Source organism: Manis javanica, chromosome 1 (assembly GCF_040802235.1).
Source record: "Manis javanica isolate MJ-LG chromosome 1, MJ_LKY, whole genome shotgun sequence".
In the NCBI taxonomy this organism is placed as follows: domain Eukaryota; kingdom Metazoa; phylum Chordata; class Mammalia; order Pholidota; family Manidae; genus Manis; species Manis javanica.
This window is the reverse complement of record NC_133156.1, coordinates 53,278,460-53,293,877: the sequence shown is the minus strand read 5'-3', so window position 1 is coordinate 53,293,877 and position 15,418 is coordinate 53,278,460. Positions and strand designations below refer to the sequence as shown.

At 49.2% G+C, this 15,418-nt stretch overlaps 1 protein-coding gene and 1 long non-coding RNA gene across 5 annotated transcripts in view; one reads left to right on the top strand and one right to left on the bottom strand.

Moving 5' to 3' along the window:
• LOC118967802 (uncharacterized) overlaps positions 1-15,418 on the bottom strand; it is a 292,079-nt gene that overhangs the window by 213,106 nt on the left and 63,555 nt on the right. For 3 of the 4 annotated variants that reach the window (XR_012129505.1, XR_012129504.1, XR_012129503.1), the window contains exon 1: positions 1,305-2,766. This is a non-coding gene — a long non-coding RNA (uncharacterized lncRNA). Of the gene's footprint in view, positions 1-1,304; positions 2,767-3,003; positions 3,170-15,418 lie in introns of those variants that run through there. The other variant, XR_005055032.2, reaches the window with a different exon arrangement.
• Positions 593-14,134, top strand: STC2 (stanniocalcin 2). Its single transcript, XM_017675089.3, has 4 exons — positions 593-760; positions 2,792-2,934; positions 5,432-5,643; positions 10,661-14,134. Exons 1-4 carry the CDS (start codon positions 610-612, stop codon positions 11,061-11,063), a joined length of 909 nt encoding a protein of 302 aa, XP_017530578.1. The 5' UTR covers positions 593-609; the 3' UTR covers positions 11,064-14,134.

Genomic DNA, 15,418 nt, shown 5'->3' with positions numbered 1-15,418 from the left:
GGGGCCCGGGAAAAGCTGTCGCAGCGCAGTCCGTCCCTTCTCTCCCCCTTCTTTAACTGCAAACGGAGCAGGGATTCACTTTTTTTTTTTTTTTTAAGACCGTTCGGCCATTGGAGCACCCGCACACGCGCATGCATCTCCGACCGCGCTCACACACACACACACACACACACACGCACGCACGCAAACGCGTGGCTGTGGCCAGGTCGGCAACTTTGTCAGGCGCTCCCAGCAGCGCTCCGCTTCCCCCAGTAGTAGTTGGTTGCAGGCCCCGCCTCCCGCCCGTGTTGTCAAACGGGCGGGGGTCTAGGATTGGTCCAGCCGCCGGGACAACACCTGCTCGACTCCTTCATTCAAGTGACACCAGAGCTTCCAGGGATATTTGAGGCACCATCCCTGCCATTGCCCGGCACTCGCGGAGCTGCTAACGGCCTGGTCACATGCTCTCCGAAGAGCTACGGGAGGGCGCTGGGTAACCTCTATCCGAGCCGCGGCCGCGAGGAGTAGGAGGGAAAAGGCGAGCAAAGAGGAAGAGTGGGAGGAGAAGGGAGGGGAGGAGGGGAGCACAAAGAATCCAGGTCTCGGGGCGGGAGGTTTACACCAAGAAACATGTGTGCCGAGCGGCTGGGCCAGTTCGTGACCCTGGCTTTGGTGTTTGCCACCTTCGACCCGGCTCGGGGAACCGATGCCACCAACCCGCCGGAGGGTCCCCAAGACAGGAGCTCCCAGCAGAAAGGCCGCCTGTCCCTGCAAAACACAGGTAAGTGCATGCGTCCCCGCGGCGGGTAGGTGCTAGGAGACAACACCGTGCACCCATGCAGCGCGCCCCGGGCGCTTCGCCTGGAACTGGGCGTCCACCTAGGGCCTCTCAAACTCTTGGGGTGGCCCGGGACGTGCACAGGAAAGCATGAAGCGAGGTCCGCGCCAGGCTCCGCGCGCCCGGAATCCGCACGTGCTGGCAGGGTGATGAAATGGCTGGGTCAGGACTTGTTGCTGTCCTCCCTGGGGTCGAGGGTAAATGAGGCAGCGCCTGGCGCGACTAGTGCCAGCCCCGGAATCCCCGGTCCAGTGCGAAGCCCCCTGCTCCATCCTGACCGGCCCGCGGAGGACCCCCGGAGCCGGGCTGCTCCCTGTGCCAGAAGAACTTCAATTCCCAGCCATCCGGCCACTGCAGGACTGCTTCTCCCCTTACTCAAAAGATGCCTGACATCCGAGAACTTTGTAGGCTAGACAAATTGCACTGAGAACTTTCCCCTCGGGGGCGCTGATTTTGGAAGGGTGTGGGGGGATAGCGCAAAGCGTACCTCTGCGGTGCTGCCGCCGTTCTCCGCTCCAGGGCAGGTCAGGAAGCGAAGAAATGGTGACACGGCCCGCCGCTGCTCAACCGGCTCTCTGCTCGCCGGCAAGCTGCCGAGCAGAGCCAGGCGTGCAGGGCACGGGGCTGGCCCTTTTCCCAGTTCCGGGAAGAGAAAGAAAACCTGCCTACAGCCCCTTCGCTCTACGTGGTCTCCCGTTTTATTTGGGGGGGTCTGCGAACCTGGCGGCAGCGTGCGTGAGCTCACCGCACGAGCGAGAATGCACGAGTGCCCATTAGGCACGCCGCAAGCTAGTGAATCGCGGCCCTGCGCGCTCCTGCCCGGCGCGCCGGGGCCGCGCGTGGGATCACCCCGGAGCCTCCCTCCTCCATACGCAAGCGCTGGCATCGCGATTCCGCGCCCGGCTCTTAATAGGACCCTCGCCCACCCTTCCCCCTCTCCAGCGCTTTCCCTGAGAACAGAACGTGATTCTCGGTAGTTGGTGACCTCAACAAATACACGCCCCTCATTCTCTCGGGTGATTAAATCTGAATGCGGATTATCTATACCGACCCCGCCCTTCTTCCAAAATATACTTTTCTGATGTAATTTTGTGGTTGGTTTAAATCAGGGAATTGGGTAGGGGGAGGGAAGGAAGAGAGGCTTTGCACGCGGCAGCCTGACAGTTAACTCCCTCACTCAGTCCTTTCGGATAGACGAATTAGAGCCACGTTCTGCGAATCCTTCGCAGCAACTCCTGGGTCGAGGGAATTCTAGGGGATTAAGTGATGTCTCACACCGGATCTCTATTTAAAAGGGGTCTCTAACTGGGATAGTTGCTTTTCTGCAGGCTAGCCCCCATGCAACTCCATTCCTGAGACTGCTCACAGACTGGGGCTTCCCTAGCCTGGTATTTTTAATGCGGATGGTTTGGAGGCGCTGCCTTAATAGGAATTTTGTTTTGATTTTTAGGTGTTGAATCATAAAGCTGAATTGAAACTCCTTTTTGGATGCCCTCATTTGGGGGTCAGGAAGGAAATGGCTATGATTTAATAGTAGCAGCTTCACTTTCCAAATAGAGAAGGGTATTTCATTGATGAAGTACAGAAGGGAGAGAGCAAGCTAGTCATTTAGAATCTTTTTTTTTTTTTTGTCTGTGGGTTTAGAAAGCTGAAGTATCTTGTGCTTTCAAACTAAGTATTCCCACAAACACTTTAAGACAATGAGATGGATGAAAAATGAAGTGCTCAGACTTAACCTCTGGTTGTAATTTTTGTAATGTAGGTTTGGCTGATTTTTTGTAAATATTTACAAATACTGATATTTTCATAAATAGATTAAATGATGAAATGTTCTTTCCCTGGCTTTTTAGATCCTGAAATAGTCATTTCTAACTTTTCTTTTAGTCATTACTAACCTTTATTTTAACCAGCCACTCTGCATTCCCCAGCATGGCTGAGAATTTTGTATATATTTCTATGTAATTCTCATTTTAGCGGAAATCCAGCACTGTTTGGTCAACGCTGGTGATGTGGGGTGTGGCGTGTTTGAATGTTTCGAGAACAACTCTTGTGAGATTCGGGGCTTACACGGGATTTGCATGACTTTTCTACACAACGCTGGAAAATTTGATGCCCAGGTAAAAATCATAAAGTACAAAGAATGTTTGGGGTTAGGGTAGCATGATTAAAATGTTCATTGGAAAGACCTGTTAACAGATTTCTTTAGCTGATTGCCACTGTGTGTTTCAGTACTTGCAAGAGACATTCTGGGTATACAGCAGGATGCCAGTGTCTCCCCACTCCAGTCCTGGGGTTCTGCTCTCTGGAGCTGTCATGTAGGCCGCCAAATTTTTCTCCACTCTTTAGCTTTGTCTACACAGAGAAAATGAAAAGGAGATCAAGTTGCACAATTATCTGAGGATTCTTAGCAAAGAAGACAAAAGTCATAATAAATGATAAACATCTTGATGGGGACACACTATGTCTGGTCATCCATAATCCAGTCTGCAAGGCCTATCACACTGGGAACAGGAGGCTTGGGGGGAAGGGCAGGGACTCCAATTATACATTTCAAAAGCTACTTTGACCTCATAGGAAAGAATAAAAGAGACACAGTATTCATAGAAATTCATCATATCCAGCGGGTGTGTGAGCAGGCAATGTGGGTAATTCAGGGCCTCCGGAAGAGCAGACTTTAATACCTCCTAAGTAGCAGACCCTTCTTGTACAACCTGGGAAGCCAAAACCCTGGATGAGTCCTGCTCTATATAATAAATACGGCCCAGGCCTGACTCACTTTGGTTATCCCTGGATGCCCAGGGTAAAGCCTAGGTGCTGCCTGGATCAAGGAAAGACCCAGCAAGCCCCCCAGGGCTCCAGGTCTGACACTTCATAAGGCATGTGGCATTAGGATCACCTTCCTCATGTTCTGCCCAGCTAATGTATGCACTATGAAGCACCCTGTTACTCTATCTTATAAACTTCCTCTCCCATTTCTTGGGAGAGTGAAGACAACATTTGGATGAGGCCAATCTTTAGGTGTGACTTATAAATGTCACCAGGTACCGCCTACTGACATCCTGTAGCCGGCCTGACAAAGCAATGCTTGGGAACCAGAAAGGGATGCAGTGGGGCTGGCAGCCTGCGTTACAGAGGATGTGGGGTGGCAGCAGGGGAAACAGACACCGAGGAAGGAAAGAGAAGAATGTTTGAACTCTTTGAGACTCCCTAATAAAGCATCCCTTCTGGATTAACTGGAATTAGGAAACATAATAGGAAATCCGGAGGAAAGATGTGTATTTAAAGGCAATCCCACAGGATGTCATGGAAGAATACCAACAGATTGCCGCAGCCCTCACATAAATTAATCTTCCTTTTTTTCTCAACCAACAGGGTTATGTTCTCAAGTTAGAAACATCCCTTTCAAGCTGGTCCTCAGCATATAACTACTTAATAAACTGGTACACCCTACCCTTCATCCTATTTGGTTCCCACTGGGAAGTCAGAGGAAATGGGCCACAGGGATGTGGTTTTTCAGTGATCAGACACTATCTGTAGACATTTCAGTTGCTCCTAAAGGGAGAACAGAAATAAATGTCCTGGCTGGCTTCCCACTTCCAACCTAAACCCATATACTTTCTCAACTCAGTTGCTTCTGGGCCTGTCTAAAAATGGGGTGACTCCCCAATGACAGCTTGTTTCTATAGTAATGGGGAAGATGGAGATCCCTGGGTAGGTATCCCACAGTGCCTCTGTGCCTTGAGAGGTTGATAAGGGAGCTAACGGCCTGGCCCGAACTCGCCTCACACCCCCAACAGCTGTCTCCTTTCTAGGATAAGAACAATCTAATGGGGTTGCCAGAAAAGAGAACTGTAGGCCAGATGTATGCCTGGCTGCCTTAGCCACTCAGAGGCAGGGAGTGTGGGGGAGGGGCTGTCAGTTGGACAGTTCAGACTCCAGATGCTGCCAGGCAGTGTGCCAGGCGGGCCTTTTAGAGGCAATAATCCCAACAGTTTAAAGGAGTCGAATCGTTTTCAAAAAGGAAAAGAATGCTCCTCCTTAAAGGATAGGAGGAGATGAGAGTATGAACTGGGAGCAGTGGGAGGCATGGAGGCAGAAAGGGCAGGCGCACTTAGCACCCGACCTTGACATCACTCACGGAAGAAAAGGTAAAAAGAAAGGTGTGAGACCTGGACAAGCAGGCACCTTCTATGTGGGAAAAACACTTGCCAGGAACCACCAAGGAGTTCTGGATTTAAGTCTGGCCAGATTCTCCTTGTATTTCAGAAGAGTTGCCACCAAACAGCCAACCCTGGGCTGCTTGAGAACAAACGGCCACCGAAGCCCCAGGATGAGGGAAACTGGTCGGGCAGCTGGGGAGGAAGGAGGCAGATGTGTCAGTCTCCAGAAGTAACATCCTTTTTGGCCAAATGCCGGAGGTTTCATGTCACTCTGGACGTACCTCCTGATGTAGCAGCCGCCTGCCACCTGCAAAGACATCAGTCCGAGGCAGGGCCTTGGGGTTTGGCTGCCAGAAAAATCCTGTGTAAGCACAAGAAGAGCAAATGTCTAAGCGTGTGACCAGGACTCCTCTCTTCTGCCCCTCTCCTGCTTCTCTATCCTCTCTGTTCCCAGGGCAAGTCATTCATCAAAGATGCCTTGAAGTGTAAGGCCCATGCTCTGCGGCACCGATTTGGCTGCATAAGCCGGAAGTGCCCGGCCATTAAGGAAATGGTGTTCCAGTTACAGCGGGAATGCTACCTCAAACACGATTTGTGCTCTGCCGCCCAGGAGAACACCAGGGTGATGGTGGAGATGATTCACTTCAAGGACTTACTGCTACATGAGTGAGTGCTGCCCTGCAGGGACCCGGGGGAGGGGGAGGGGTACATAGAGGAAGTGGGTTGGCAGCCTGCTGCCACTGGAGGAGAGCCTCCTTCAGTCTGAGGGGCTGGTTTTTAGAGGCTGAACTCTCCTGTTAAATGGGAAAGGCTGTGGTTTACTTCAGAGAGCTGCACTGCCTCCCCTGGGAGTCCCTTTCTCGCTGGCCCTCAGGAAAGCGAAATAAATTTCCACCATCGGTTTCAAAGTCATAGGCAATAGAAATAGGACATTTTTACTAAGTATGAAATGTGTAGGATAAAGAAATACCCTCTCTCTTCCCCTCAGCCCCGATCCCAACAGGTCTCTTGAGTATTCCAGGTAGCTGTGTAGGTCCCCAGACAGTTAGCCGAGAGCCAACATTTGCTGAGTAGTTACTGAGAGCCAGGCATTGGGCTAAGGGCATTATATATGTTTTCACTTGATCCTCTCAACCCTGTGAGCTAGGTACTATTCTCTTGTCCATTTTACAGATGAGAAAACTAAGATTCACTGAGGTAAAGATCTCTCAGACAATGAGAGCCAAATCCAGGATCAGGAGCTAGGCAGTCTGGCACCAGAGTATCACCCTTAAATGCCAAGAGCTGACAATAATAGCATTTTTTCCTGCCCCCATAAGCCCTCCTTTGCTTTAGTAGGTCCATTCACCTTCTCCATGTCTTTACTATCCTCCCAGAGAAAATGCAAAACAAATGTCAAAAACTTGAATCAGCTAAACACCTTTATGCCAAAGTGCAGAAATATGAACTTAGTTATACAAAGACTTGCAATTCAATAATAAACCCAGGACATCTCATTCCTTTAAAAAATCCCATCTATAGGGTCCAAATTTTGCAGTGGTGAAGCATGTTGGGTACACAGTTGCTCCTAACATGAAGGATGGTCAGCCCCTGCATGTTATGATGGCTCCTCCCTCAGAGACTTAAGGCAGAGAGCACACCACTGCCTGAGCAGCCCAGTAGAAGTCATTGCCAGCTGGATGGCACAGCTGGTCTTTACACAGTGACTCATTGGGCCCGATCAGTACAGTTTTATGAACCTTGCTCCTTAGTTCATGCCATGGCTTTCCCTCCACTATGTCACTGAACAGGCCACACCCCACCCAACTCATACCGCTTAGATCATGAAGACAAGAGCCATCACCTGTCACTTTCCACTTATTTATGAGGTTCTTGGTATCTTGCAACAGTGTTAGCATTATAAGGTTCCCTGTAAATCTCTGCAGGCAAATAATGTTGCCTTTTCCTTGAGTCCTGCTAATGCCTCTTAAAATACTTTTTTATTCTTCCAAATACCTGTAAACAAACAAAGCAACACACACATCCACATAAATAATAATAGCTACCATTTTTTGAGTGGGCCAGGCCCTTAGCCAGGGACTTTGCATGGTCGTTATCTCATGTATCTTTCCCAACAATTCGAATTAAAGATTACTATCCCCATTTAGCGGGGTAGGGTGTGGGGGGGTAAAGCTAAGATGTTAAAGATGTTGCTCTGAGGTTTGAGTCCCACTTTCCAACTTGGGAATTGGACCTCTGCTGATATATATATGACTGAAGCCAGATGTCAGTAGACCACAAACTTCCTTACTCCTGGTCTACTCTCTCCCCACCAGACCTGCTAAAGTTTCTCTCCACTAGTCCCCAGATATGGCAGGAGTTTTTCCCTTTTCTCAAATATATCCCCGCTACACAAGGAGAGTGCTGTGAACTTCCGGTTTCCGCCCTTCAAGCAAATGCCCAAGGCTGAGAAATTCATGAAGTTCATTTGTCCTCAACCCACTGCCATCCATTATAGATAGTTTGCTGGCCTACAGAATGTATGATGACACGGCACTAGTTTATAAGTCTACAATATGTTCCCAGAGCACAAGAAGACTTGTCTTTTTAGAGAAAAGTCTTCTTTGGGAAAACTGAAGGCTTTGAAGTTTTTCACCCCCCTTGAAATTTAAGAAGGGGTAAAGTGCTGTGGCTTTGTGGTGTCTCCTCCATGGAAACATGGCCCATGGGGCCATGAAACCCTGACTTCCAGAGAGCTCCTCACATCATGTAGCACAAACACAAAGCCCCCACCCCAGCCTGCCCTGGAAATGCAGGAGGCCCACCCCAAAAAGGAGCCTGAGCCTCTTTTAAGAGCACTCCCTGCAGCTGCACGCTAGTCCTCTTGCCTCGTGCTAACCCAGCACCTCCGGGCCTCCCCCAACGCCAGCTCCACATAAACCCCCACTACTTTCCCTTCTGAAGCCATGACTATGCGACACACCAGCTTGTATTTCAAGCTGACCTGACTGAGCTCTTTTGTTTTTTATAACTATCTTAACTGACGTTGGCACAAAGGATCTCATCAGACCCCAAATATCAAGAAGCCCACATGAGAATGTATAGCACCGGTCATAAACAAGCAAAGAGAACCGAATGTGCATTTCACTTTAAAGAGGAGGAAATCAGACACCCCAGAATCCACATCACCCCCATTCCTCAACCCAGTCCCCAAAACACTCATGTTCAGTTAAAGTGCCTCCCTTCAAGCTCTCCACTCCCCTCTGCTCCCCTCACCCCTTCACGCCCCACTTTCTCCCTATCAACCGCCTTGGCTGCCACATACTCTGTCACTGGGTGCTGGCAGCCTCCAGGCACATCCCCCTCCAAGTATTTTTTTTAAATCCTTTAGCCCTGCTGACACCCAGTAGAGAAAGCTGGGCTTTGTCATTAGACACGGGCTGAGCTTGCAGCCTGAGAAGGCACCACGCCAGCTCAAAGCACAGCTTAATACACACCCCTCCCCACGGTTCACAGCTTTCTCCTCGGGAGAGAGTGCCAAGGGCAGAAAAGATTGTGGGCTAGTCCAGCCTTCTCTGATCCGCCTTGGGGTTCTGAGAGCTCATCTGGCAGGCAGACCACCCTGGCAAAGGAGGCCAAGAGGCAGTCTGTATGTTTCCAAGAGGGCCCTCCCCTTACTCTGGGGAAAGAAACTTGAAGAAGAGCATCTTCATGTCCCAAAACATTCAGTGTCCCAGAAATACTGAGATTTTCAGCCCCTGCAATTTGCCTGTCTAGCCCCAGTGCAGTGGCAGGACAATCTGAAGCTAAAATCCTGATGCTGCTGTTGTGGGTATACTCAATGAGGCAGTCAGTTGCTAGTTTTCAGAAGATGGAAAGAAACCAGCTTGCACTGAGCATTTCCCTTGTTTCCCCATACGCTCATCTCTTAGCCCAAGAAGACAAGTGTTATCACTGTCCTTGTCACTGTTAGGGGCCTGCTGCAGAGAGTTTATGTACCCTGCCCATCAACCAGGCACAGACTCTCTGACTCCAAAGGCATCAAGTAGGCCTTAAAAGGCAGCTTGATCTCTATCAGCCGGAACATTCCTCTTCTCCACTCTCAGCCCAGAAGCTTCCAAAAGCCACTTTCTCCACCCCGACCCCATCTTCATTTTTACATCTATGAAATGAGGACAGTTCACTCAGTTACAACTTGAGGACTAATTCATACAAATGACAGTAAGCTACTTCACAAGTCTTAAAGGACAAACTCCTCCTCCTTCCAGCAACAAATGCCAACTTGCAAAGGAAAGATCAAACAGGCTTTAATGCAGTTGCCCAGGTGGTCCCAGCTTACAGAGAAAAAAGACTTGCTCCTTCTTATAAATGATTTTATGTGCCAGAGTGGTTTCCCTGACCAAGGTAGTATCCCAGGGCTGTCATTCTTAGGGTCAGATATATCCAGAAACTTTACTAGCCATGGACTTAAGAATGCTGGTTAGCCACATGATCATTCCTGGGGATTTTAAAAGACCAGTGAGATGTAAGGAAGGCTCAGTGAATGGCCATGAGGGCCCAGTGATGGAGACCTCTCTTACTAGCTAGGGCCCGTTAAGTATAAAAAGAGGGCACACTGCTCCCACTTTCTGCACACAGCACCCACCCCCAGGAGGAAGGTTTGCACGATGTAGCATTCCTCCTCCAGCACTTTTCCTAAACATTGACCCAGGGCAGCTGGAATGGCCGAAACAACTGGCTCATGCCTCCAGAACCGAGCGTGTTTATTTCTCAAACAGCTGGCTTTTCATTCCAAATATAGCCCCCTCCTGGCCAGCCCTCACCTCCCATTCTGGGGGAACCCAGACTGGAAGACTAGAGATGCTTAGATAGCCACTGCCACTCCTCAGCCTCTACTACCAAGAAAAGAAGAGCTCACCAGAAATGACATCCCAGGGAGGCAGTCTTTCTTCCACCCTCTTCCACCTAGTCCTCACTCCCCCAGAGGGAAATACATCAATAACTTCCCAAACACCCTGCTTTACCATGACCCTAAACCAGAGACAAACAGGAGGGAAATTCATAAAAAGTTTCTAGGGAGCCTCACTTAGAGAAGGGTCATCTGAGACCCAGTGCAAAGCCAGCCTGTCCCATTGACACCACGTGCAGGGGGGCAACATGGAGCTCCCCAGACTTAAATCTTTGATGATCCTTCCTTCCCTGCCAAAAAGACTCCTCAGTTTGGTACTCAAGACCCGTCACCACTTGCCTAAGTATTATTCCACCGCCCCCAAGATCTGTCTCACTCCCGCAATAACCCAGCTAGTTAGCATACCCTAAACATGCCCAAAGCTCACCTGCCTTACTTTTCATTATTGTGCAATTGCCCACTGGCATTCCCACCCACCTTCTGCAGAGGTAATCATATGCACCCGTGACTTGTCACTGGCCCTTTTTCTTATGATGGGCTCTATCCAAGCCTCTAATTCTCTCCAGTGCCTGGCATGGAGCCTGGTGTGTAAGGCCCTCCAGCAAATGATGTTTGAAGCCAGTACCCCATAGGATATGGGTAGAGGCTTGGAGTAATTCCAGAAAGCTCTTTCATCCAACCAAAGCCAAACCAGACACTGCCCATCTCTCTCTTCCCTGTATGGTCACTGCTCTGTGTGGCCCATCTGCCACTGGCTCCATTCTCAGTCTCTCTGTGTCTGCTGTCACTCTCTAGACCCTACGTGGACCTGGTGAACCTGCTGCTGACCTGCGGGGAGGAGGTGAAAAAGGCCATCACCCACAGCGTTCAGGCTCAGTGTGAGCAAAACTGGGGAAGCCTGTGCTCCATCCTGAGCTTCTGCACCTCAGCCATCCAGAGGCCCCCCACGCTGCCTCCTGAGCGCCAGCTCCAGGTGGACAGAGCCAAGCTCTCCAGGGCCCACCACGGGGAAGCGGGTCACCACCTCTTGGAGCCCAGTAGTCGGGAGACAGGCCGAGGTGCCAAGGGCGAGCGAGGTAGCAAGAGCCACCCAAACACCCATGCCCGGGGCAGAGCAGCCAGCCGTGGGGCACAGGGAACTTCTGGAAGCAGCGAGTGGGAGGATGAACAGTCTGAGTATTCCGATATCCGGAGGTGAAACAAAAGGCCCGGCCGGGAAATCTTTCCTCCATGCCGTCCATTTGCTTCTCTATGGACATTCCAAAACATTTGCCATTGAAGAGGGGGGATGTCACACGCAGGATTTGGTGGGGATTGCAGACTTGAAGAAGGTGTATGTTGGAATGAACAGGTAAGGCAGAGAATCCCTGGGCAGCAGTGAGGTCTGGCCTGTGCCCAAGCAGGTTCGACACTCCCACATCCCGAAATGAGTGTGCCACCTGTCCTCCTCGCAACTTTGTCTTCTTTCCATCCTGGAGCCACTGGGTGGCAGCCTGCGGTTCACTCTGCTGTGGGGGAGGTGGCCCCAGGGACGGGTCAGGGGTCAGTGGGCCCCGCCCCACAGCTGCGGTGCTGTCTTGGTGGAGGGCGAATGGACTCCAGTGCGGGAGTGAATGTGAAAATCTCTCTGGGAATCAGAAGGGTGGAGAGGAGGCAGGGGCCGTGTAGGTGCTTGGCGACAAACCAAGATTCAGTTCCTTGCATGGGACCGTGAGGTCTGGAGCTGCTTGTTGGGGGGAGGGCAAGGGTTCTAAGTATAATTTCTGAGCCATTGTTCTGTCTGGGGATGGTATCCGAGGGAGTGGCCCCTGTGTGTTTATATTTTAACCACTGCTTCAAATCTCAATTTCACTTTTTTATTTATCCAGTTACATCTACATATCTGTCATCTAAATAAATGGCTTTCAAACAAAGCAACTGGGTCATTAAAACCAGCTCAAAGTGGGGGGAAAAAAGCCCATCTTTAGTGGCTGATTTTTTTTTTTTTGAGCGTTATTTTAAAAGGAATCAAAGAGTAATGTAGCTGTACGTCTGACTGCCTGGCATGGGCTTGTAGCCGCTTCAGGCAAACCCCACCCCTGCAGGGAAATGCACAGACAAGGGGTACATATGACAAATTTCCATTAGCATTTTGTTCTCCTTGACCCTCAGCCAAAATCAATAAAGGACCATACCCTGGATTCCGTGAAGGCAAATTGGAAACCTGGCTTCTGCATGCTAGAGGATTGAAAAGGGGAGAAGAGAGGGAAGACTACTCAATAATTTCCAGCAGGGAAGGCCGACCTTTCTCATAAATGGGGGAAACGGCCGAAAAACCAAGGGACACATTTTTTCTAGATCCCAGCCTGGAAATACAGCAATGAGGAAAGAGTCAGAGTAAGCAAAAGAAAGGCAGAAAGGAGAGACAGAAGTAAAAATATGAGGAACAGGAAAGGGTTGTAAGAGTATCAGCAGTGGAATCTTGTGGTTATTTTAAATGTTTCAGAGGTAAGCCCTTTCTTTTCTTTCCTAATGGGCTATCAAATTAAAGTTTATCCTTTCTTACAGCCAGTACTCAAATAGGAGCCCAGTATTGTGAGGAGTGGACAGGGGTTCTGGGCCAGGCCCTTCTAGAGCAGAGGTCAGCAAACTTCTTCCTAAAGGTCCCAATAGTAAATCCACTCTCTTCAGTTTGGCAGGGCATATGGCTTCTGCTGCGACTACTCAGCCGCTCCACTGTAGCCTAGAAAGACATATGCAGACGACACATAACAAATAGGCTTGGCTCTGCTCCCATAAAATTTTATTTAACAGATGCCCAGTTGGATTTGGCTCCCGGGCCTGAGTTTGCTAACCCCTGTTCTAGTAAGTGGGCAAAAAAGTATGCATCCTCCGTTTATATCAGCTCACAGCTCTCTCTCAAAGCAACCTGAGGCCAGAGATAAAGAAGCTAAATTTATCTACTCTAAAATGATTTGTTCTGGGGAATGATCTTACTCAAAACACAGCTAGTATTTATATACCCCAAATCCAATCTCATTGCTGCCAGGACATGGGGCTGGAGGGTTATCTCCCTAATCTTTCATGATCCATGTTGGAGAGATGATCTCCATTTGGGTGTAGGGAGGGGGTGGGTGGGGGACGAAATGCTGGGAAAGCACCTAGAAAGAGCTGGAGCTGCAGAAAGCAGAGGAGATGGTGTGCATTTAATCCAGCTCTGCCCACGGTGGGGGAGGAGGACCGGTGTGTCAGGCTCCGCCATGGGAACCGAACGTAAGCCATGGCTGTCGCCTGCCATGGGCCGCTGCAGCACATTGACTGTTTTACTTCAGAAGCTGAAGCAATAACATTCTCCAGCATTGCTCTGTCAGCTGTTCATTTGTTCGTGGCTCCTGGGCTGGATGTGAAAGGCATCACTTTTGTACTTTCCTCAATGTAAATGTTTTATGTGTTCGCCTACTGATGTCCCATTTGTTGCTTCTATTGTAAATATTTGTCATGTATATTTATTATCTCAGCTTGTTGCCCCCCCCAGGGGGCAACATTTCTTATATGTTCATTTGAACCCCTTTGCTGATCTCTGTTGTACATTTTTCATGCCACTGGTTTGTTTCTCAAAAGTTAGGTACGTATCATTTCAGCCTGGTTCCTAATGTTTTGCAGTATACAATTGTTTTTATTGGTAAGGTTCTTTTGGTCAAAACTGAGGAAAAGTGCAAATTCCTGTAGGCACTGACAGAGCTATTTGTACAATCTAAAATGTAACAAAGTAGTCATTAAAAATAGACCCTCAACTTGGGCTTCATAATTCATATAAAGGGGTTACTCATGAGCCTTCCTTTGAGGAAGGATGTGGATTTCCAAATAAAGTATGATGTTTATTTTAAGCTTTGCATCTTAACAAGATGATCTGAACACCTCTCCTTTTGTGTCAATAAATAGTCCTCTTATTCTGAAATGAGAGGACTGAGTATAGTGAAATGCTGACGCCCAAAACCAAATACATAGAAAACAGCAGCCCAGAACTGTGCTCATACTCTCATGCACACAGGCACACACACCCACAGAGAAATTTAAACTCAAACCAAGTAAAAGGTAAAACAACATGGAAAAACAATGCTTCCAGGGCCCATTTCCTAAGGAAGAACAACCTCGTCTGATCTCAGAATTGGCACCACGTGAGCTTGCTAAGTCATAATATCTGTTTCTGTTACGGATTTAGGCAGCAGGTCCTGTATATTGTCACATGGCATTATTTTTCTCCAAGCGTTAATAAAGGTTTTAAATAAATGCCTTCCGCTCGAGTAGCATTATTGTCTGAGAGGACATCCAGGGCAAAGGGGTGCCCTGGACTTTTGAGCAAGTGGGCTTTGAGCCTATTTAGAATACTGCATGTGCAGTTTGCAGGGAGGGAAACAGGTGAAGAAGAGCACCCTGGACTTCCTCCATCAGAGGGACTCTGTCCAAAACCCTGCCGGCCTCAAACACCAAAGAGGAGAATGAACTCCATGCTGCTCCATGGAAGCACCAGCACCCCCAGCCATTAAGGGGGTCCTCTGGCTCCCTCTGGTCTCACCTTTGAGTCTCCCCTGTGGCCTGGCCACCCCTTCTTTGAGACAGCCTGCTACCAGCATAGCTGCTCAGTGGCCTGGCACAGGCAGGGAGGCTCACTGCCTTCCCACTCCACCTCCCCACCACAGAACAGAGCTGGAATCCCTAGATGACTACAGTTCACGCAACCATTGTGGTAGCTACTATGTGCCAGGCACTGTACTAGGCATTTTGCAGACATTACCTCACCCTGCATACACCCCATAAGGAGAGGTATTGTCCTCGGTTTACAAGTGAAGAAACTGAGATAGAGAAGGTAAAACAAATGGTCCCAAACCCTGCGGCTAGTGCATGGGTAGTCTGAACTCCAGTTCAGATCTATGATTCGAAGCTCACAAGCTTTCCCCCACTTCAGGCCTAGAATCTCCACATTTGATTTATTTTCATTTAAGCCAATCAGTTTTATTCCTATTTTACACAAGGCTTAGAGAAGGAATAATTATACTCTTATATTTATAGCACGAGGCCTCCAAGGAGTTCTGCTTTAGAACAGAAAGGAAAATTGATGCTCTTACCTTTCTTCTCTGTAAAGTCTCAAATTTTGGCTCAGATAAGGGAAAGCAGGGGAATCATAAAGTTGCTTCACTTTTCTGTGTATGAGGGTGACTCTGTAAAGAGTTCTTCTCAGGTGCCACTGAGGAAAGCATTTTGGGAGCAGCTAGCTTTGTAAACATGTGTCTAGAGCTTTCTCCACTAAATGCCACCCCCACCCCCAATCACAGCCCTAAGAAGCCAGGCTCCCCTGAAATCCTCACCACCATCGTCATCTTCACCAAGATAGATGCAATTTCTTGTGGGTCTATTATGTTTCCCTTGTGCTGCCCAGTGCTTTACAGTTATTAGTTCTGAACCCCATTTTGTAAATGAAGAAACCGAGGCTCAAAGGCATCTTAATATGCCTGGAGCCCATCCTAAGGCCAGCAAGTTCCAGAGGTGACATGCCAACCCACTCCAGGGCTCACT

Bases quoted from the DNA above. Each gene is read 5' to 3' on its own strand.
- STC2 (XM_017675089.3), top strand. From the start codon at position 610: ATGTGTGCCGAGCGGCTGGGCCAGTTCGTGACCCTGGCTTTGGTGTTT. The intron at 761-2,791 runs GTAAGTGCATGC...TTCTCATTTTAG, and splicing joins CCTGTCCCTGCAAAACACAG to CGGAAATCCAGCACTGTTTG. The intron at 5,644-10,660 runs GTGAGTGCTGCC...GTCACTCTCTAG, and splicing joins AAGGACTTACTGCTACATGA to ACCCTACGTGGACCTGGTGA.